This window comes from Coregonus clupeaformis, unplaced genomic scaffold (assembly GCF_020615455.1).
Source record: "Coregonus clupeaformis isolate EN_2021a unplaced genomic scaffold, ASM2061545v1 scaf0686, whole genome shotgun sequence".
NCBI lineage: Eukaryota > Metazoa > Chordata > Actinopteri > Salmoniformes > Salmonidae > Coregonus > Coregonus clupeaformis.
In genome coordinates, this window is record NW_025534141.1 from 45,001 (window position 1) to 69,311 (window position 24,311).

At 42.0% G+C, this 24,311-nt stretch overlaps 2 protein-coding genes across 2 annotated transcripts in view; one reads left to right on the top strand and one right to left on the bottom strand.

Annotated features, from left to right (window-relative positions):
* The window catches only part of LOC123485430 (progesterone-induced-blocking factor 1-like), a gene marked incomplete at its 3' end in the record, with an annotated part of 29,308 nt that extends 12,024 nt beyond the window's left edge, over positions 1-17,284 (bottom strand). The window contains exons 1-3 of the mRNA XM_045216334.1: positions 15,682-17,284; positions 11,574-11,674; positions 11,156-11,354 (exon numbers count right to left, since the gene is read on the bottom strand). Coding sequence (XP_045072269.1) covers positions 11,156-11,354; positions 11,574-11,674; positions 15,682-15,939 — 558 coding nt within the window. The remainder of the gene's footprint in view (positions 1-11,155; positions 11,355-11,573; positions 11,675-15,681) is intronic.
* Positions 17,285-21,190: 3,906 nt separating this feature from the next.
* LOC121537582 (tRNA methyltransferase 10 homolog C) lies at positions 21,191-23,532 on the top strand. The gene is made up of 3 exons (XM_045216329.1): positions 21,191-22,717; positions 22,784-22,980; positions 23,167-23,532. Exons 1-2 carry the CDS (start codon positions 21,191-21,193, stop codon positions 22,916-22,918), a joined length of 1,662 nt encoding a protein of 553 aa, XP_045072264.1. The 3' UTR covers positions 22,919-22,980; positions 23,167-23,532.
* Positions 23,533-24,311: the final 779 nt, after the last annotated feature.

Below are 24,311 nucleotides of genomic sequence, written 5' to 3' on the forward strand. Positions count from 1 at the left end.
CGCATTAACACCACATTAACACCGCATTAACACCACATTAACACCGCATTAACACCGCATTAACACCACATTAACACAACACCGCATTAACACAACACCGCATTAACACCGCATTAACACCACATTAACACAACACCGCATTAACACAACACCGCATTAACACCGCATTAACACCACATTAACACAACACCGCATTAACACCACATTAACACCGCATTAACACCGCATTAACACCACATTAACACCGCATTAACACCGCATTAACACCGCATTAACACCACATTAACACCGCATTAACACCACATTAACACCGCATTAACACCGCATTAACACCGCATTAACACCGCATTAACACCATATTAACACCATATTAACACAACACCGCATTAACACCGCATTAACACAACACACCGCATTAACACCATATTAACACAACACACCGCATTAACACCACATTAACACCATATTAACACAACACACCGCATTAACACCACATTAACACAACACCGCATTAACACCACATTAACACAACACACCGCATTAACACCATATTAACACAACACCGCATTAACACAACACACCGCATTAACACCATATTAACACAACACACAGCATTAACACCATATTAACACAACACACAGCATTAACACCATATTAACACAACACACCGCATTAACACCATATTAACACAACACCGCATTAACACCACATTAACACAACACCGCATTAACACCATATTAACACAACACCGCATTAACACCATATTAACACAACACCGCATTAACACCATATTAACACAACACACCGCATTAACACCATATTAACACAACACACCGCATTAACACCATATTAACACAACACACCGCATTAACACCATATTAACACAACACCGCATTAACACCATATTAACACAACACCGCATTAACACCATATTAACACAACACACCGCATTAACACCATATTAACACAACACACCGCATTAACACCATATTAACACAACACCGCATTAACACCATATTAACACAACACAGCATTAACACCGCATTAATACCATATTAACACAACACCGCATTAACACAACACACCGCATTAACACCATATTAACACAACACACCGCATTAACACCATATTAACACAACACCGCATTAACACCATATTAACACAACACACAGCATTAACACCATATTAACACAACACACAGCATTAACACCATATTAACACAACACACCGCATTAACACCATATTAACACAACACCGCATTAACACCATATTAACACAACACACAGCATTAACACCATATTAACACAACACACAGCATTAACACCATATTAACACAACACACCGCATTAACACCATATTAACACAACACACCGCATTAATACCATATTAACACAACACACCGCATTAACACAACACCGCATTAACACCATATTAACACAACACACAGCATTAACACCATATTAACACAACACACCGCATTAACACCATATTAACACAACAAACCGCATTAACACCATATTAACACAACACACCGCATTAACACCATATTAACACAACACACCGCATTAACACCATATTAACACAACACACCGCATTAACACCATATTAACACAACACACCGCATTAACACCATATTAACACAACACACCGCATTAACACCATATTAACACAACACACCGCATTAACACCATATTAACACAACACACCGCATTAACACCATATTAACACAACACACAGCATTAACACCATATTAACACAACACACCATATTAACACCATATTAACACAACACACCGCATTAACACAACACACAGCATTAACACAACACACAGCATTAACACAACACACAGCATTAACACAACACACCATATTAACACAACACACCGCATTAACACAACACACCGCATTAACACAACACACAGCAATAACACAACACACAGCATTAACACAACACACAGCATTAACACAACACACAGCATTAACACAACACACAGCATTAACACAACACACAGCATTAACACAACACACCATATTAACACAACACACCGCATTAACACAACACACAGCATTAACACAACACACCGCATTAACACAACACACAGCATTAACAACACACAGCATTAACACAACACACAGCATTAACACAACATTAACACAACACACAGCATTAACACAACACACAGCATTAACACAACATTAACACAACACACAGCATTAACACAACACACAGCATTAACACAACACACAGCATTAACACAACACACAGCATTAACACAACACACAGCATTAACACAACACACAGCATTAACAACACACAGCATTAACACAACACACAGCATTAACACAACACACCATATTAACACAACACACCGCATTAACACAGCATTAACAACACACAGCATTAACACAACACACAGCATTAACACAACACCGCATTAACACCATATTAACACAACACACAGCATTAACACCATATTAACACAACACACCGCATTAACACCATATTAACACAACACACCGCATTAACACCATATTAACACAACACACCGCATTAACACCATATTAACACAACACACCGCATTAACACAACACCGCATTAACACCATATTAACACAACACACAGCATTAACACCATATTAACACAACACACCGCATTAACACCATATTAACACAACACCGCATTAACACCATATTAACACAACACACCGCATTAACACCATATTAACACAACACACCGCATTAACACCATATTAACACAACACCGCATTAACACCATATTAACACAACACACCGCATTAACACCACATTAACACCATATTAACACAACACCGCATTAACACCACATTAACACAACACACCGCATTAACACCACATTAACACAACACCGCATTAACACCATATTAACACAACACCGCATTAACACCATATTAACACAACACACAGCATTAACACCATATTAACACAACACACCGCATTAACACCATATTAACATAACACTGCATTAACACCACATTAACACAACACCGCATTAACACCATATTAACACAACACCGCATTAACACCATATTAACACAACACCGCATTAACACCATATTAACACAACACACCGCATTAACACCATATTAACACAACACACCGCATTAACACCATATTAACACAACACACCGCATTAACACCATATTAACACAACACCGCATTAACACCATATTAACACAACACCGCATTAACACCATATTAACACAACACACCGCATTAACACCATATTAACACAACACCGCATTAACACCATATTAACACAACACCGCATTAACACCATATTAACACAACACAGCATTAACACCGCATTAATACCATATTAACACAACACCGCATTAACACAACACACCGCATTAACACCATATTAACACAACACACCGCATTAACACCATATTAACACAACACACAGCATTAACACCATATTAACACAACACACAGCATTAACACCATATTAACACAACACACCGCATTAACACCATATTAACATAACACCGCATTAACACCACATTAACACAACACCGCATTAACACCATATTAACACAACACCGCATTAACACCATATTAACACAACACACCATTAACACCATATTAACACAACACACCGCATTAACACCATATTAACACAACACACCGCATTAACACCATATTAACACAACACCGCATTAACACCATATTAACACAACACACCGCATTAACACCATATTAACACAACACACCGCATTAACACCATATTAACACAACACCGCATTAACACCATATTAACACAACACCGCATTAACACCATATTAACACAACACAGCATTAACACCGCATTAATACCATATTAACACAACACCGCATTAACACAACACACCGCATTAACACCATATTAACACAACACACCGCATTAACACCATATTAACACAACACACCGCATTAACACCATATTAACACAACACACCGCATTAACACCATATTAACACAACACCGCATTAACACCATATTAACACATCACCCCTTAAACACCATATTAACACAACACCGCATTAACACCATATTAACACAACACCGCATTAACACCATATTAACACAACACACCGCATTAACACCATATTAACACAACACCGCATTAACACCACATTAACACAACACTGCATTAACACCATATTAACACAACACACCGCATTAACACCATATTAACACAACACACCGCATTAACACCATATTAACACAACACCGCATTAACACCATATTAACACAACACACCGCATTAACACCATATTAACACAACACACCGCATTAACACCATATTAACACAACACCGCATTAACACCATATTAACACAACACCGCATTAACACCATATTAACACAACACACAGCATTAACACCATATTAACACAACACCGCATTAACACCATATTAACACAACACCGCATTAACACCATATTAACACAACACACCGCATTAACACCATATTAACACAACACACCGCATTAACACCATATTAACACAACACACCGCATTAATACCATATTAACACAACACCGCATTAACACAACATTAACACAACACCGCATTAACACCATATTAACACAACACACCGCATTAATACCATATTAACACAACACCGCATTAACACAACATTAACACAGCATTAACAACACACAACATTAACACAACACACCGCATTAACACCATATTAACACAACACACCGCATTAACACCATATTAACACAACACACCGCATTAATACCATATTAACACAACACCGCATTAACACCATATTAACACAACACCGCATTAACACCATATTAACACAACACACAGCATTAACACCATATTAACACAACACACCGCATTAACACCATATTAACACAACACACCGCATTAACACCATATTAACACAACACCGCATTAATACCATATTAACACAACACACCGCATTAACACAACACCGCATTAACACCATATTAACACAACACACAGCATTAACACCATATTAACACAACACACCGCATTAACACCATATTAACACAACACACCGCATTAACACCATATTAACACAACACACCGCATTAACACCATATTAACACAACACACCGCATTAACACCATATTAACACAACACCGCATTAACACCATATTAACACAACACACAGCATTAACACCATATTAACACAACACACAGCATTAACACCATATTAACACAACACACCGCATTAACACCATATTAACACAACACCGCATTAACACCATATTAACACAACACACAGCATTAACACCATATTAACACAACACACAGCATTAACACCATATTAACACAACACACCGCATTAACACCATATTAACACAACACACCGCATTAATACCATATTAACACAACACACCGCATTAACACAACACCGCATTAACACCATATTAACACAACACACAGCATTAACACCATATTAACACAACACACCGCATTAACACCATATTAACACAACACACCGCATTAACACCATATTAACACAACACACCGCATTAACACCATATTAACACAACACACCGCATTAACACCATATTAACACAAACCGCATTAACACCATATTAACACAACACCGCATTAACACCATATTAACACAACACACCGCATTAACACCATATTAACACAACACCGCATTAACACCATATTAACACAACACACCGCATTAACACCATATTAACACAACACACCGCATTAACACCATATTAACACAACACACAGCATTAACACCATATTAACACAACACACCATATTAACACAACACACCGCATTAACACAACACACAGCATTAACACAACACACAGCATTAACACAACACACAGCATTAACACAACACACCATATTAACACAACACACCGCATTAACACAACACACCGCATTAACACAACACACCGCATTAACACAACACACAGCATTAACACAACACACAGCATTAACACAACACACAGCATTAACACAACACACAGCATTAACACAACACACAGCATTAACACAACACACCATATTAACACAACACACCGCATTAACACAACACACAGCATTAACACAACACACCGCATTAACACAACACACAGCATTAACAACACACAGCATTAACACAACACACAGCATTAACACAACATTAACACAACACACAGCATTAACACAACACACAGCATTAACACAACATTAACACAACACACAGCATTAACACAACACACAGCATTAACACAACACACAGCATTAACACAACACACAGCATTAACACAACACACAGCATTAACAACACACAGCATTAACAACACACAGCATTAACACAACACACAGCATTAACACAACACACCATATTAACACAACACACCGCATTAACACCATATTAACACAACACACCGCATTAACACCATATTAACACAACACACCGCATTAACACCATATTAACACAACACCGCATTAACACCATATTAACACAACACACAGCATTAACACCATATTAACACAACACACAGCATTAACACCATATTAACACAACACACAGCATTAACACCATATTAACACAACACACCGCATTAACACCATATTAACACAACACACCGCATTAACACCATATTAACACAACACACAGCATTAACACCATATTAACACAACACACAGCATTAACACCATATTAACACAACACACCGCATTAACACCATATTAACACAACACACCGCATTAATACCATATTAACACAACACACCGCATTAACACAACACCGCATTAACACCATATTAACACAACACACAGCATTAACACCATATTAACACAACACACCGCATTAACACCATATTAACACAACACACCGCATTAACACCATATTAACACAACACACCGCATTAACACCATATTAACACAACACACCGCATTAACACCATATTAACACAACACACCGCATTAACACCATATTAACACAACACACCGCATTAACACCATATTAACACAACACCGCATTAACACCATATTAACACAACACACCGCATTAACACCATATTAACACAACACCGCATTAACACCATATTAACACAACACACCGCATTAACACCATATTAACACAACACACCGCATTAACACCATATTAACACAACACACAGCATTAACACCATATTAACACAACACACCATATTAACACCATATTAACACAACACACCGCATTAACACAACACACAGCATTAACACAACACACAGCATTAACACAACACACAGCATTAACACAACACACAGCATTAACACAACACACCATATTAACACAACACACCGCATTAACACAACACACATCATTAACACAACACACAGCATTAACACAACACACAGCATTAACACAACACACAGCATTAACACAACACACAGCATTAACACAACACACAGCATTAACACAACACACCATATTAACACAACACACCGCATTAACACAACACACAGCATTAACACAACACACCGCATTAACACAACACACAGCATTAACAACACACAGCATTAACACAACACACAGCATTAACACAACATTAACACAACACACAGCATTAACACAACACACAGCATTAACACAACATTAACACAACACACAGCATTAACACAACACACAGCATTAACACAACACACAGCATTAACACAACACACAGCATTAACACAACACACAGCATTAACACAACACACAGCATTAACAACACACAGCATTAACACAACACACAGCATTAACACAACACACCATATTAACACAACACACCGCATTAACACAGCATTAACAACACACAGCATTAACACAACACACAGCATTAACACAACACCGCATTAACACCATATTAACACAACACACAGCATTAACACCATATTAACACAACACACCGCATTAACACCATATTAACACAACACACTGCATTAACACCATATTAACACAACACACCGCATTAACACCATATTAACACAACACACCGCATTAACACAACACCGCATTAACACCATATTAACACAACACACAGCATTAACACCATATTAACACAACACACCGCATTAACACCATATTAACACAACACACTGCATTAACACCATATTAACACAACACACCGCATTAACACCATATTAACACAACACACCGCATTAACACCATATTAACACAACACACCGCATTAACACCATATTAACACAACACCGCATTAACACCATATTAACACAACACACCGCATTAACACCATATTAACACAACACACCGCATTAACACCATATTAACACAACACACAGCATTAACACCATATTAACACAACACACCATATTAACACCATATTAACACAACACACCGCATTAACACAACACACAGCATTAACACAACACACCATATTAACACAACACACCGCATTAACACAACACACAGCATTAACACAACACACAGCATTAACACAACACACAGCATTAACACAACACACAGCATTAACACAACACACAGCATTAACACAACACACAGCATTAACACAACACACAGCATTAACACAACACACCGCATTAACACAACACACCGCATTAACACAACACACAGCATTAACACAACATTAACACAACACACAGCATTAACACAACATTAACACAACACACAGCATTAACACAACACACAGCATTAACACAACATTAACACAACACACAACATTAACACAACATTAACACAACACACAACATTAACACAACACACAGCATTAACACAACACACAGCATTAACACAACATTAACACAACACACAGCATTAACACAACATTAACACAACACACAGCATTAACACAACACACAGCATTAACACAACATTAACACAACACACAACATTAACACAACACACAGCATTAACACAACATTAACACAACACACAACATTAACACAACACACAGCATTAACACAACACACAACATTAACACAACACACAGCATTAACACAACATTAACACAACACACAACATTAACACAACACACAGCATTAACACAACACACAGCATTAACACAGCATTAACAACACATCCATCCAAATGACCCAGTTGTAGCTACACCTAAAGAAGATACTTAATCCAGCTAGACTGGTCACATCTGGAATAAGAAGCCAAGTGCCAGTTCCCCTAATGGCCCCCAGCTCTCCCTCCTCATCCTCCTCCTCCTCCTCCTCCCCCCAGATCTCACCGCTACGTATTCAGGGATAGATAGTTTCTCCTCCCTCCTCCTCCTCCTCCTCCCCCCAGTTCTCACCGCTACGTATTCAGAGATAGATAGTTTCTCCTCCCTCCTCATTCCTCCTCCCTCCTCCCAGATCTCACCGCTACGTATTCAGGGATAGATAGTTTCTCCTCCCTCCTCCTCCTCCTCCCCCCAGTTCTCACCGCTACGTATTCAGGGATAGATAGTTTATCCTCCCTCCTCATTCCTCCTCCCCCCAGATCTCACCGCTACGTATTCAGGGATAGATAGTTTCTCCTCCCTCCTCATTCCTCCTCCCCCAGATCTCACCGCTACGTATTCAGGGATAGATAGTTTCTCCTCCCTCCTCATTCCTCCTCCCCCAGATCTCACCGCTACGTATTCAGGGATAGATAGTTTCTCCTCCCTCCTCATTCCTCCTCCCCCAGATCTCACCGCTACGTATTCAGGGATAGATAGTTTCTCCTCCCTCCTCATTCCTCCTCCCCCCAGATCTCACCGCTACGTATTCAGGGATAGATAGTTTCTCCTCCCTCCTCCTCCCTCCAGATCTCACCGCTACATATTCAGGGATAGATAGTTTCTCCTCCCTCCTCCTCCTCCCCCCAGATCTCACCGCTACGTATTCAGGGATAGATAGTTTCTCCTCCCTCCTCCTCCCCCAGATCTCACCGCTACGTATTCAGGGATAGATAGTTTCTCCTCCCTCCTTCTCCTCCTCCTCCCCCCAGTTCTCACCGCTACGTATTCAGGGATAGATAGTTTCTCCTCCCTCCTCATTCCTCCTCCCCCCAAATCTCACCGCTACGTATTCAGGGATAGATAGTTTCTCCTCCCTCCTCATCCCTCCTCCTCCTCCCAGATCTCACCACTACGTATTCAGGGATAGATAGTTTCTCCTCCCTCCTCATTCCTCCTCCCCCAGATCTCACCGCTACGTATTCAGGGATAGATAGTTTCTCCTCCCTCCTCATCCCCCCAGATCTCACCGCTACGTATTCAGGGATAGATAGTTTCTCCTCCCTCCTCATTCCTCCTCCCCCCAAATCTCACCGCTACGTATTCAGGGATAGATAGTTTCTCCTCCCTCCTCATCCCTCCTCCTCCTCCCAGATCTCACCACTACGTATTCAGGGATAGATAGTTTCTCCTCCCTCCTCATTCCTCCTCCCCAGATCTCACCGCTACGTATTCAGGGATAGATAGTTTCTCCTCCCTCCTCATCCCCCCAGATCTCACCGCTACGTATTCAGGGATAGATAGTTTCTCCTCCCTCCTCATTCCTCCTCCCCCAGATCTCACCGCTACGTATTCAGGGAGAGATAGTTTCTCCTCCCTCCTCCCCCCAGTTCTCACCGCTACGTATTCAGGGATAGATAGTTTCTCCTCCCTCCTCCTCCCCCCATATCTCACCGCTACGTATTCAGGGATAGATAGTTTCTCCTCCCTCCTTCTCCTCCTCCTCCCCCCAGTTCTCACCGCTACGTATTCAGGGATAGATAGTTTCTCCTCCCTCCTCAATCCTCCTCCCCCAGATCTCACCGCTACGTATTCAGGGATAGATAGTTTCTCCTGCCTCCTCATTCCTCCTCATTCCTCCTCCCCCCAGATCTCACCGCTACGTATTCAGGGATATAGTTTCTCCTCCCTCCTCATCCCTCCTCCCCCCAGATCTCACCGCTACGTATTCAGGGATAGATAGTTTCTCCTCCCTCCTCCTCCTCCCCCCAGATCTCACCGCTACGTATTCAGGGATAGATCGTTTCTCCTCCCTCCTTCTCCTCCTCCTCCTCCCCCCAGTTCTCACCGCTACGTATTCAGGGATAGATAGTTTCTCCTCCCTCCTCCCTCCTCCTCCCCCCAGATCTCACCGCTACGTATTCAGGGATAGATAGTTTCTCCTCCCTCCTTCTCCTCCTCCTCCCCCCAGTTCTCACCGCTACGTATTCAGGGATAGATAGTTTCTCCTCTGGGATATCTCGGAGCTCCTTGTATTTGTCCTCAGTGAGCTCCAGGTCCCTGAGGCTGCGTCGGAGGTCTCCTGCCTTGTCACACAGCTGTCTGTTGGTCTCCTCAAGCTGCTTCTGTCTCAGTAGGATCCCGTCCATTTCCTGCTTCCTCAGAGCCTGCTGCTTCCTACAGGACAGACAGAGAACCACACTGACTTGAGGCTAATATAAAAAGGAGTGCTCCTTCCATGGCCGCTTGGAGGAACATCTCCCAATCCTTTAGAGTCTGGCTTCAGCAAGGCGATCATGTGTTGACCCACGACCATTACGACTGATCAGAGGGAATCTATAAAATCAGCCATATTATTATGGCTAAGGTAAGTCATGGCCTCAGCTCTGTTTGTACCTGCTCTCATCCTGGGTGAGTTGCAGCTGGCTGTCCAGTCTCAGGACCAGGATCTGTTTCTGGTGCAGGGCATCATTCAGCCTCTCCTCCAGCTCCTCCATCTGGGAAGGAGAAGAGAGCACAGTCCATGAAAACCATTAGAGTGACACACAGGTGTGTCCCGAACGGACCCCTTTTATCTGTCCTATATAGGGCACTACTTAAGCTAGGCAGGGAAAACCCATTTTGGTAAGATAACTACCTGTATTTTCCGCACTATAAGGCGCACTTAAAAGCCTTTAATTTTCTCAAAAAAACGACAGTGCGCCTTATAATCCGGAGCGCCTTATATATGGATCAATTGGTTAATTGGTTGATCCATGCTGGTTGTACACGGCGCTCAAGGCGCTCTGTCAAAATGTTTCAGTATGAAAAACCAATAAAAAACGATTTAATAATAATGAAATGTTTCAGTACGACTTTGATATTCCCGTGAACCGCACTGTGGAGAAAACGGGGACCAGTACGGTGTCTGTACGCACCACAGGGGAATGAGAAGTCATCCTTCACTGTAGTTCTCGCCTGCCAGGCTAATGGCCAGAAACTTCCACCCCATGGTTATTTTCAAGAGGAAGACCTTGCCAAAAGAGAACTTTCCAGCCGGCGTCGTCATCAAAGCTAGCCCGAAGGGATGGACGGATGAGGAAAAGATGAGTGAGTGGCTGAGAGAAATTTTACGTCAAGAGACCGGGTGGCTTTTTCCCACACAGCTCCGTCCCTATTGATCTACGGCTCCATGCGCGCCCATATCACCGACGCCGTCAAAAGAACAAAGTGAAGCAAACTAATTCGGAGCTTGCCGTCATTTCCGGGTGGATTAACTAAAGAACTCCAGCCGCTAGATATTGGTGTCAACAGGGCGTTCAAAGCTAGACTGCGAGCTGCGTGGGAGCAGTGGATGACAGAAGGCGAACGCACGTTCACCAAGACGGGGAGACAGCGCCGGGCGACCTACGCCACTATCTGCCAATGGATCGTGGATGCCTGGGCTGATATATCGGTCTCAACTGTGGTCCAAGCTTTTCACGAAGGCAGGAATAATCTCTGAACTGCCAGGCAACAGCAGCGACACTGACTGGGATAATGACGAGAGGGAGCCGGGCAGGTTGGATGCCGTAGTCGCCCAACTGTTCAATTCGGACACTGAAGAAGAAGAATTCGAGGGATTCGTGGACGGGGAATGAACTGAAAAAGTGAGCTTTACGTGTTATACGTCAACTAAACAATGTTGAGTTACGCACTAACGTTTGATTTAGTGGTATCAGACTGTTTCTTTTACTACGTGTATACTGAAATCAGGGAAAAATTCCCCTCCCCGTTTGGGGAGAAGAGTGAGCAAGGCTGGGAGATATTGTTAATATGCACATTAACGTTTGAACAACGTTACCATGGGAGTGAACGGAGTTGTCAGAACGCTTAATGAAGTTAGACTTTATCTGACTGTTTTGTTGACATTCCCTTTAGCACAGCTCCATCTAGTGGATGCATAACGCAACCCCAGTCAAACGTTTGACTGCAGTATCTTCTATTCTATGCGCCCTATATATGAAAACAGTTCTAAAATAGGCCGTTCATTGAAGGTGCGCCTTATAATCCGGTGCGCCTTATAGTGCGGAAAATACGGTAATGCAAATTATACTGGGTCTGGAAAATGTATATAGGTTCAGAACTTTTGTGAAACAGCACAGTTAAAAATATATGCCAAATAGAAATGAAAAGCGGATGGTGTTCAGCGATAGATGGGAGGGGTTGAGGGGAGCTGAAGGATGGGACTAAAAACATATTATAAGAGTGTGCAAAGCTGTCATCAAGGCCAACGGTGGCTATTTGAAGAATCTCAAATATAAAATATATTTTGATTTGTTTAACACTTTTTTGGTTACTACATGATTCCATATGTGTTATTTCATAGTTTTGATGTCTTCACTATTATTCTACAATGTAGAAAATAGTAAAAATAAAGAAAAAACCTTGAATGAGTTTGTGTGTCCAAACTTTTGACTGGTACTGTGTGTGTGTGTGTATATATATGGGGGATTGGAAATGCAGACAATTACATTGATGGAAGCTACAATCTACCCACAATCTTGAAGCTGATCTACATTTTTTTTTTTTAAAGGTGTGGGTATATATATATATATATATATCTTCTTTATTTATTTAGGCAGTATATATAAACAAATCAAATGTTGAAAGTTCCATTTAGATTCCTAAAACGTAAGTTGAAAATGATGGTCGCTGCTTCCTGTTGACAAGACATATTGATAAATAGACCAATTTCAAAACACAGTTTTAAAGTGTTCAAACCAATAACCAATATGAAGAAACCGGTTGGGGTATATTGAAAATCTAAACATAACATTTACTATCTACACGTACATGTGCAACAACAGTAATCATATTACCTGTATTGTTTTTACCAGCACCTTATAAAACTGCACAAACCAAAAACCAAGCTGTTTTGTCAAGTGGTAATAAATCACTCACCAATTAGGGGGAGCTACGTGCTGTTGAAACTACCACACCTCAAAAACCACATGGAAACTGGATATATTTTTACATCACTGGTTCGAGGACAACCTTCAGAACAGTGCAAATGACAGAGCGACACAGGAGCAATTAGGGTAAGCCTGCTAGCAAGACAATTTTACATGAGATATAAGCTACAGCTACACTTTGGAATGTTGCATTTTGATACAGGGGGGTCACCAAAACCTAAAGAGAAACGCTACACTGTTTTGTCAATCACTCCTATCGATTATCACATTGTCCGGTTTGGCTGAAATATGTCGTTTTTTGTTGTTGTTTTTTTTTACTTCATTTTATGTGACGTGGGAGCTTCAGTCTGTCCACTCTCGTCTCAACTCACGTTGACGTGAAGTACATCGTGGAGTTGAGTTTTAAATTGGCTATGCGACCCCCAGTGCGTATGACGAAATCAACAGTACAAAACCAAAGACATTGATCTGTTTTAAGAAATTGATGCGCTGTCATCGCGTTGACACTAAACTTTTATACTAACATCACCAATCTGAAGTAAAAAGGATGTGTAATTCCCCCCCCCCCACTAACATGTGGTCAAAATGTCAGCTTGTATAATGTATTAACACCTACTGTTCATTTCATGGAAAGTAGCGTAATACACATTAATTAGATATGGCAAAATAATTCAATATCTTAATTTAGGATGATAGTAAATTAAGTTAACTCAGATTAAATCCCATATTTCTCACTAATTTGACCATTTAGAGACCAGTCTCTCCAGACCAGGGTTTCCCAAACTCGGTCCCGGGGCCCTAGCACTACACAGGCCATTCCAAATAGCCAACTCATCATCAAGCTTTGATTACTTTTTCCCCCCACTCGGGGCCCCCCTTCCAGCATGGGGAACATCCCCTTAGAAGAACATTTTGCAGTTTCAAAGCTAATTTTCTTGCAATTCTATACATTTTGCCAAGTCTAATGTGTATTCATGCGATATTTGAGTGACTAAAAAATTACAACAATATATATGGCCTAAAAAAAGTTAATTAAAAAACGTTAGCTGACATGGGCTAGTTGATCTGGACATTTTTGACAAGTTAAAATAGCTCTCTAAGGTCTGCAATGACAAGACAAGAGGAACTGTTGATACACAACCCAATTTAGGAATTCAACTTTTACAACTTTCAAGGGTAAATTTAAAGCTGGACTGAGATATTTGTTGTTGGGTTTTTTTGTGGGGGGGGGCCGCCGCTGCCGACCTCTCGCCCCACAGTTTGGGAACCACTGTGCTAGACCAGTGTCCATGGGGTCTGTGTAGCAAATCACATTTTATTTGTCACATGCTTCGTAGACAACAGGTGTAGTCTAACAGTGAAATGCTTACTTACGGCTCCTTTTCCAACAATGCAAAGTTAAAGATAACAGGCTGAACGTTTGACGTCCAGACTTTAGGGCCCTCTGGTCATAAGTAGTGCACTATTCGAATAGGGTGCCAGCTGAGAAGCAACCCGACATGTATGCTGATGTGAAGGATTGGTAGCTAGTTACCTAGCTAGAACATATTGGAGATCCTAGCTCTAACTACCTTAGTCAAGTGGTCCACTTTCATGTTATCTATGATGAGGTTTTTCTGCGACATCTCTATTTTCAACAGCTGAATGTTGTGCAGTAGCTCTTTCCTTTCGATGAGCTGCCGAGTGACTTTCTGGGCCCCGGTCCCGTCTCGTTCGTCCGACGATGAGATGTCTTCGGTGGGCACCGTGGTCTCCAGACTGAATTCTTCCGACTCCTCTAGCGAGCTGGAGATGTTCACCGACGGGTTTTTCTGCTTCTTCGGAGGCATCTTGTTGCTAGATAGGTACCTCGGTTTTTGTCAAGCAAGTAAGGGATCTGCTTTTGCCCGGTAACTAACGTTACTAGCATACAACTTTAGTATTACCGAAGATTAAGGATTAGCGAACTCAAAGAGTTCAAGGACATCAAGGCGTTAGCCTAGCTGACGTTAGCTAGCTAGTTGCATGATTGGACTAGCTAGTTAACGTCGACTGTTGCACCATATATACTGGTAACTAACTCCTTATATATGTGGTTGCACTAACTGTTAGCTACAGTGCTATAGTACATAACATAGTTAGCTAGCTAACGTCGACTGTTGCACCATATATACTGGTAACTAACTCCTTATATATGTGGTTGCACTAACTGTTAGCTACAGTGCTATAGTACATAACATAGTTAGCTAGCTAACGTCGACTGTTGCACCATATATACTGGTAACTAGCTCCTTATCTGTGGTTGCACTAACTGTTAGCTACAGTGCTATAGTACATAACATAGTTAGCTAGCTAACGTCGACTGTTGCACCATATATACTGGTAACTAGCTCCTTATATATGTGGTTGCACTAACTGTTAGCTACAGTGCTATAGTACATAACATAGTTAGCTAGCTAACGTCGACTGTTGCACCATATATACTGGTAACTAACTCCTTATATATGTGGTTGCACTAACTGTTAGCTACAGTGCTATAGTACATAACATAGTTAGCTAGCTAACGTCGACTGTTGCACCATATATACTGGTAACTAGCTCCTTATCTGTGGTTGCACTAACTGTTAGCTACAGTGCTATAGTACATAACATAGTTAGCTAGCTAACGTCGACTGTTGCACCATATATACTGGTAACTAACTCCTTATCTGTGGTTGCACTAACTGTTAGCTACAGTGCTATAGTACATAACATAGTTAGCTAGCTAACGTCGACTGTTGCACCATATATACTGGTAACTAACTCCTTATATATGTGGTTGCACTAACTGTTAGCTACAGTGCTATAGTACATAACATAGTTAGCTAGCTAACGTCGACTGTTGCACCATATATACTGGTAACTAGCTCCTTATCTGTGGTTGCACTAACTGTTAGCTACAGTGCTATAGTACGTAACATAGTTAGCAAGCTACTGTTGGTTAAAGTTCACTGTCCAACAGGTAGCTTCCTATCTAGCTGGCTAATTCCGTACAAATTATTCATTTTTTTGTCATATCCATCAATTCAATGGGGTTTAGCATTTACCACTTCTATTCGCGAACTAAAATGTAAATGTAAACAACCCAAAATGTTTGGTGGTCGCTGTTTTCATAATTTCAACGGTCCCGCTCCGAAACCCATAGAAACCGCCACCAGCAGATCGCAACAAACAAACGGAAGTGACATCAGAGTCACGTACATCTTTTTGCGACCGCATCTTCTTCTTCTTCGAGGTTTTATTGGCGGACTACATCCAAATATGGTGTATTGCCACCACCTACTGGGTGGGGTGAAAACAGAAACTTTAACCACTAAAAATATAATAATAATAATACAAAAAAACTAAATATGAATCAACCCTAATCAGGCTCTGGGGCCCGAGAGGTTGGGACCGCAATAGACACTACTCCGTGTAGCTCTTCAGATGTTAAATATTTTAATCCCAGAAATAGTTCAGCTGCATTAACAATGATAGCGATCTTTCTTGACTTACTTTCAACTTGTGCAGTTCCGTTTACCACCATTGCTATAAATGACACAAATCCCACCTACTTCACATGAAGGATTTCTGGGTCCTGCTGTTGATTCTCGGGCTGTGGTGTAGGCAGACCGTTCTTCACTACCGCCGGACCTTCAAATATACTCACTCTTTCCACCCTTTTGACAGCCTCCGCATAGGAGACTCTCAACTGCCCTGATTTTAGCAACCTCGGTCTCTTTCACCCTAGTCGGGCACTCCAATGATTGCGCTTCATGCTCCCCATCACAGTTGCAACATGTTGCTCCTTGTCTATTCTCTTCTAATAGACATTTAACGTCACCTTCATAGCGGTCTTTCCCTCACATCCCACATCCCGGCTTCTCTGTCTGCAGACACTTCTTACATGTCCAAACATTTTACAGAAAGAACATTGCAAAGGCCTATTTACAAAAGCTCTAACAGTAGACATATCCCAGTTGCACTCGAGTTGGGAGAGACTCCCCGTCAAAAAAAACACTAGAACAGACAAACTTCTTCTTCTTCTTGCCATTAACCATACGATTCATTCTACAGACATCGACCACTCCTGGAATTTCCTTCAATAAAGCAAATGTCAACAACATCCTCCGAGACTCCAGATATTACTCCCTTGACAGGTGCCCTGCTCCGTAGCTCAAAGCATGATACATTATATCCATCAACTTGTTTGATATCCAACAGACATTTCTTCTGTTCCTCAGAAACACAAGAAATCAGTAACTAACCCACTTCTCGTGACCTTCACTGATTTGACTTTACCCAATGCTTTTTCCATCATTTTGGATGTTTTGAACGGGGTTCCACAAGTCAGGCATATGCCTCTCTTTCAAATCAAATCACATTTTATTGGTCACATAGACATATTTTATTTATTGTTTTTATTATTGCAACAATAATACCAATATTACACATCAATACAGGGACATTCCTGTGAATACAATACATTTAAATGTGACAAGGCAATGAGAAATTAACATACATTCAGAGAAATTACTTCTAATAATTTGTCCAACTTTTTAAGTTACACAAGTTTGAGGGATTTATTAAATTGTAACAGTTCAATGAAAGAAACTACAAAATAAATAATTTCCCCATCCCATCCCATTTGCGTGTGTGAATATAATATTTGGCCAAGAGAATAGCCTAATAATGTTAATAAAATAGTTATGATCGGAATTACAAGGATAAGCATAATGCCATCTAACACCATCAAAGGTAAACATAGGTATTTTTTTTTAAAGATTTTATACACAACCATTCATGAATTTCAATCCATAGTTTACTAGAATGGCGGCATGAAAAAAAATAAATGCTCTATAGATTCTGAATCAGAGGAGCAAAAAACACAAGGCGTTTTGTCAAAATTGAACCGTTTATGCAAGAAATCATTAACGGGTAAAAGGTAGTCGCTTTTGACCATAGCATTGGTTGGTCACTTCCATAGCAAAATATTTGAATTATAATCCATATTTAGCAGATGTTATTGCGTGTGGAGCGAAATGCTTGTGTTCCTAACTCCAACGGTGCAGTAGTATCTAACAATTCACAACAATACACACAAATCTAAAAGTAAAAGAATGGAATTAAGAAATATGTAAATATTAGCACGAGCAATGTCTGAGTGGCATTGACTAAAATACAGTAGAATAGAATACAGTATATACACACATATGAGATGAGTAAAGCAGTATGTAAACATTATTAAAGTGACTAGTGTTCCATTATTAAAGTGACCAGTGATTCCATGTCTATGTATATAGGGCAGCAGCCTCTAAGCTGCAGGGTTGAGTAATCGGGTGGTAGCCGGCTAGTGATGGCTATTTAACAGTCTGATGACCTTGAGATAGAAGCTGTTTTTCAGTCTCTCGGTCCCAGCTTTGATGCACCTGTAAAAAAATAAAAATAAATAACGGTATTCCTACCAGATACGATGGGTTATTATCAGAACTATATGTATTATTTCCCACAACAATTTTACTTATTTTTTCATTCTTCTGGACCGAAATTATTCTATGTATTGGCCATTGAGAGCCCTTGAAGCCTCCGGTCGGCCATATTGCCACTCCCCAGTAGACGCAGTCTTCCATTGGAATGAATGTAATTCTACAGTATTTAAATTAAAGATTGTACCATCTAAACCGCTGTGAAATATATTTTCCATAACCAAAATTTTTTTATTTTCAGCTGTTTGAAGCTGGTTTACAAAACCTAAAGTAAAAGACACAAAAACGAAATGTACCGGAAGCATAGAAATAGCACACATAGAACACATCTACTGCTTCGTAGACTTGCTTTCAATGAGAATGACAGATCTATTATACATATTTCTATGTGAATTTGGTGAGGAAGCCCAAAAAAAGTTACATATTGCAGCTTTAAATGTTTCAAGGACAAAATGACATGTATTTAAGTATGTTGTTGTTGTAGTGGAGACAATAACATTAGTAATCTAAGAAAATTATACTTTAACGAAAATGTTCTTATACATTTTTTCATTTTATGTTTAGCTCACATAATATAATTTAAAAGTATGCATCAAGGTGTCTGTCATAGAATACACGTGGCAAAAAAACAAATGTAGAATATTTAGCTAGCAGCCTCCATGGAAATTCGCTATTACTTGTGCTAATTTTGTTAGCATTCTGATGATAGACGCCCAATGGGCTTTTTAGTGTTTTTTGGAGCCCCCTTTCTGTAACTTCCAAAATAATTTTTACAACGGTGGGGGAGTGCCAAGATGGAGGCACGGTGGCTTCAACACAGCCCCCCTGTCGGTCACCTAGTGTATATATAAACTATTGAGTTGGACGCAGGTGAAGTTTAAACTCAGTTGGTAGTTTAGGGTAATTTCCAGCTTCAAATTGTCTCTTGCATTAAACGTTGTTTACTATTTATTGACGTAGGAAAATAACATATTTTTGTATGATTGGTGAAATGTGAGAATCTTCTGGACAAATTGTGTGTCTCAGACCGTTAATCCCGGAACAAATATTTTTGCACTTGCATCAGCCCGACTGAATAATGGCGTTGCACACGTTTCAACGTGACCTTTCGATATTCTTCGATAAGCATGGATGGCAAATTGAATTCAGACTGACACAAATGTAAGACATTTAATGGAATACTACCACGATTATATGATCTATTCTGTCCTTGTTGAGAGTGGACCTTAATTGCAGTTTGTATGATTTTTTTGTGTGATTATGGAACACAAACGCTTCCTATCATGTCTGCACGTCTACCTGTATTCCCTCCTCTCCTGATGGACAGTTCTGGGACTTTAATATAACGACGTGAATGTAAACATCTTGACCCCATACGCATGTATCATCAAACCATTGAAATGATGAGGTTTCTGACCCCACCGCTTTTGAACGAGCTGCGGCGGCGTATCCCGCTGCTACCACTCACCTGCCCTCTCCCACCCCACCACTCTGCACGCCTAAGCCGTCCTCTCTATACCGGGGCCACACTAAGAAAAGATGTACCCCTCCCTCAGCCTAAAGCAGAGCAGACTGAAGAGAAACTGGACCTGGACATATGGAAGTCTGTGATGAAGCTTCAGGTCCCAGCGCCGGAGGAGGAGAAACTGGGAGGTGTGGAGGAGGGAGGTGGTGGTGGTGCTGCTTTTTCAGGACCAGGAGGAGGTGTAGCAGCAGGAGGTGTAGCAGGGCAGGAGGAGATTTCCTCCCGCAGGAGGCCACCAGAGAGCTGGTAGTGATGTGGCGTCAGGCTGGGAAGCTGGTGCCAGAGAGCATGACTGACGAGGAGCTGGGGATCCTGGCGGAGCTCCAAACCAAGTCCTCCAAGAAGAAGTACCTGAAATACCTGGCCATCAAGGAGGGCCACAAGAAGAGCCGCAAGGAGAAGCAGGAGAAGAGGAAGGGAGAGAGGAGTGAGAGGTTTCTGGAGGATGATAGGATCAGGCCTGGTGGTCTGAGAGGAGAGGAGGGGGAACTGAAGAACACCTTCCTGCTCCAGTTCTGGGGTCGTTCCCTGGATAAGCTGCTGGGGTGGAGGTCGGCCCAGGCCATGGTGTTCGGCCAGCCACTGGTGTTTGACATGTCCTACGAACAGCAGATGACGCGTCGGGAGGTGGAGAACACCGTGTCCCAGCTGATGGAGGTGGAGGGGTGGAACCGCAGAGCCCCAGAACCCTTCCACCTCCACTTCTGTAACTTGCAGCCCGACGGGGGCTACCGCAGGGAGCTGGTGAAACGGTACGGCGCCGAGGCCTGGGAGCGCCTCCTCATCACCTCCACAGAGCAGCGCCACGTGGACCTGTTCCCCCGGGACGACCTGGTCTACCTGACGGCTGACTCCCCCAACGTCCTCCGTACCTTCGACAACTCCAAGGTCTACATCGTGGGCTCCATGGTGGACCGCTCCATCCAATCGGGGCTGTCGCTGGCCAACGCCAAGCGTCTGAAGCTGAATACGGCCCGTCTGCCGCTGGATGACTTCCTCCAATGGGAGACGGGGGCCAAGAACCTGACTCTGGATCAGATGATACGCATCCTGCTGACGCTGAAGGGGACGGGGAGGTGGGAGGAGGCGTTGGAGTACGTACCCAAGAGGAAACATGATGGATTCTACCAGGAGAGAGACAGGGGCTCAGATAGGGCCAGGGGGTTTAGTGGGAGAACCAGAGAAACAGGGTTCAGAGCTGGGGACAGAGACAGAGACACAGGGTTCAGAGCTGGGGACAGAACCAGAGACACAGGGTTCAGAGCTGGGGACAGAACCAGAGACACAGGGTTCAGAGCTGGGGACAGAGACAGTGATAGAACATTCAGAGCTGGGGACAGAGACAGAGACACAGGGTTCAGAGCTGGGGACAGAGACAGTATGGAGGAGTGGAGACAGAAACAGATGAATGGTGTGGTCAGAGAGAGAGGCTCCACTGCCAGACATAAGGACAGTGTATTCAGTAGTAGAGACAGGGACATCAGGACTGGGGACAGAGACAGTATGGAGGAGTGGAGACAGAAACAGATTAATGGTGTAGTCAGAGAGAGAGGCTCCACTGCTAGACATAAGGACAGTGTATTCAGTAGTAGAGACAGGGTAGCAGCCAGAGAGAGAGGCTCCACTGCTAGACATAAGGACAGTGTATTCAGTAGTAGAGACAGGGTAGCAGCCAGTAAGGAAGCAGAACCTACAGGGGATGCAGAGACCAGCACCAGGGTACGGACCTCACTGAAAAGCAAGATGGAGGATCGCAACAGTACAGCCAAGAGCGGGAAGAAATGGCGGGAGGAAGAGTAGCCTTATCAACCAAAGATACAGAGACATTTCTCCTCTGAATGTGGTTCTGTTTCACCATGTTGGTGTAAATCAGGGTTCTTCAATTCCGGTCCTGGAGGGGGGCCGAAACACCTCTGTTTTTCATCCTCTCCTTCTAATCAGGGGCTAATTCAGACCTGGGACACCAGGTGAGTGCAATTAACTACCAGGTAGAAATAAAAAAAACAGAAGTGTTTCGGCCCTCCAGGACCGGAATTGAAGAACCCTGGTGTAAATGGATGTGGTTCAGAGATGAACTGATGATGAGAAGCCCTGGTGTAAATGGATGTGGTTCAGAGATGAACTGATGATGAGAAGCCCTGGTGTAAATGGATGTGGTTCAGAGATGAACTGATGATGGGAAGCCCTGGTGTAAATGGATGTGGTTCAGAGATGAACTGATGATGAGAAGCCCTGGTGTAAATGGATGTGGTTCAGAGATGAACTGATGATGAGAAGCCCTGGTGTAAATGGATGTGGTTCAGAGATGAACTGATGATGGGAAGCCCTGGTGTAAATGGATGTGGTTCAGAGATGAACTGATGATGAGAAGCCCTTGTAAATGCCTTGAACATAAACATGTTGATAGCAACTCAGTGAGACTGTTGATTATTTGGAATCTTTGGCGTGTGCTACTGAGTGTCAATGTACACTCAACAAAAATATAAACGCAACATGTAAAGTGTTTGACCCATGTTTCATGAGCTGAAATAAAAAAAATCCCTGAAATTTTCCATATGCACAAAAAAGCTTATTTCTCTCAAATCTTTTGCACACATTTGTTTACATCCCTGTTAGTGAGCATTTCTCCTTTGCCAAGATAATCCATCCACCTGACAGGTGTGGCATATCAAGAAGCTGATTAAACAGCATGATCATTACACAGGTGCACCTTGTGCTGGGGACAATAAAAGGACACTTTAAAATGTGCAGTGTTGTCACACCACACAATGCCACAGATGTATCAAGTTTTGAGGGAGCGTGCAATTAGCATGCTGACTGCAGGAATGTTTACCAGAGCTGTTGCCAGATAATTGAATGTTAATTTCTCTACCATAAGCCTCCTCCTACGTTGTTTTAGAGAATTTGGCAGTAAGTCCAACCGGCCTCACTACTGCAGACCACGTGTAACCACGCCAACCCAGGACCTCCACATCCGGCTTCTTCACCTGTGGGAATGGCTGAGGGGGGTGCTGAGGAGTATTTCTGTCTGTAGTAAAGCCATTTTGTGGGGGGAAACTCTTTCTGATTAGTTGGGCCTGGCTCCCCATTGGGTGGGCCTGTGCCCTCCAAGGCCCAGACATGGCTGCACCGCTGCCCAGTCATTTGAAATCCATAGATTACATTTTACATTTTAGTCATTTAGCAGACGCTC

What these genes read in the sequence shown, in the direction of transcription:
- LOC121537582 (XM_045216329.1), top strand. Translation starts at nt 21,191, where the DNA reads ATGGAAGTCTGTGATGAAGCTTCAGGTCCCAGCGCCGGAGGAGGAGAA. An exon ending in TATTCAGTAGTAGAGACAGG is followed by an intron (nt 22,718 to 22,783) that starts GTAGCAGCCAGA and finishes AGTAGAGACAGG; the next exon opens with GTAGCAGCCAGTAAGGAAGC.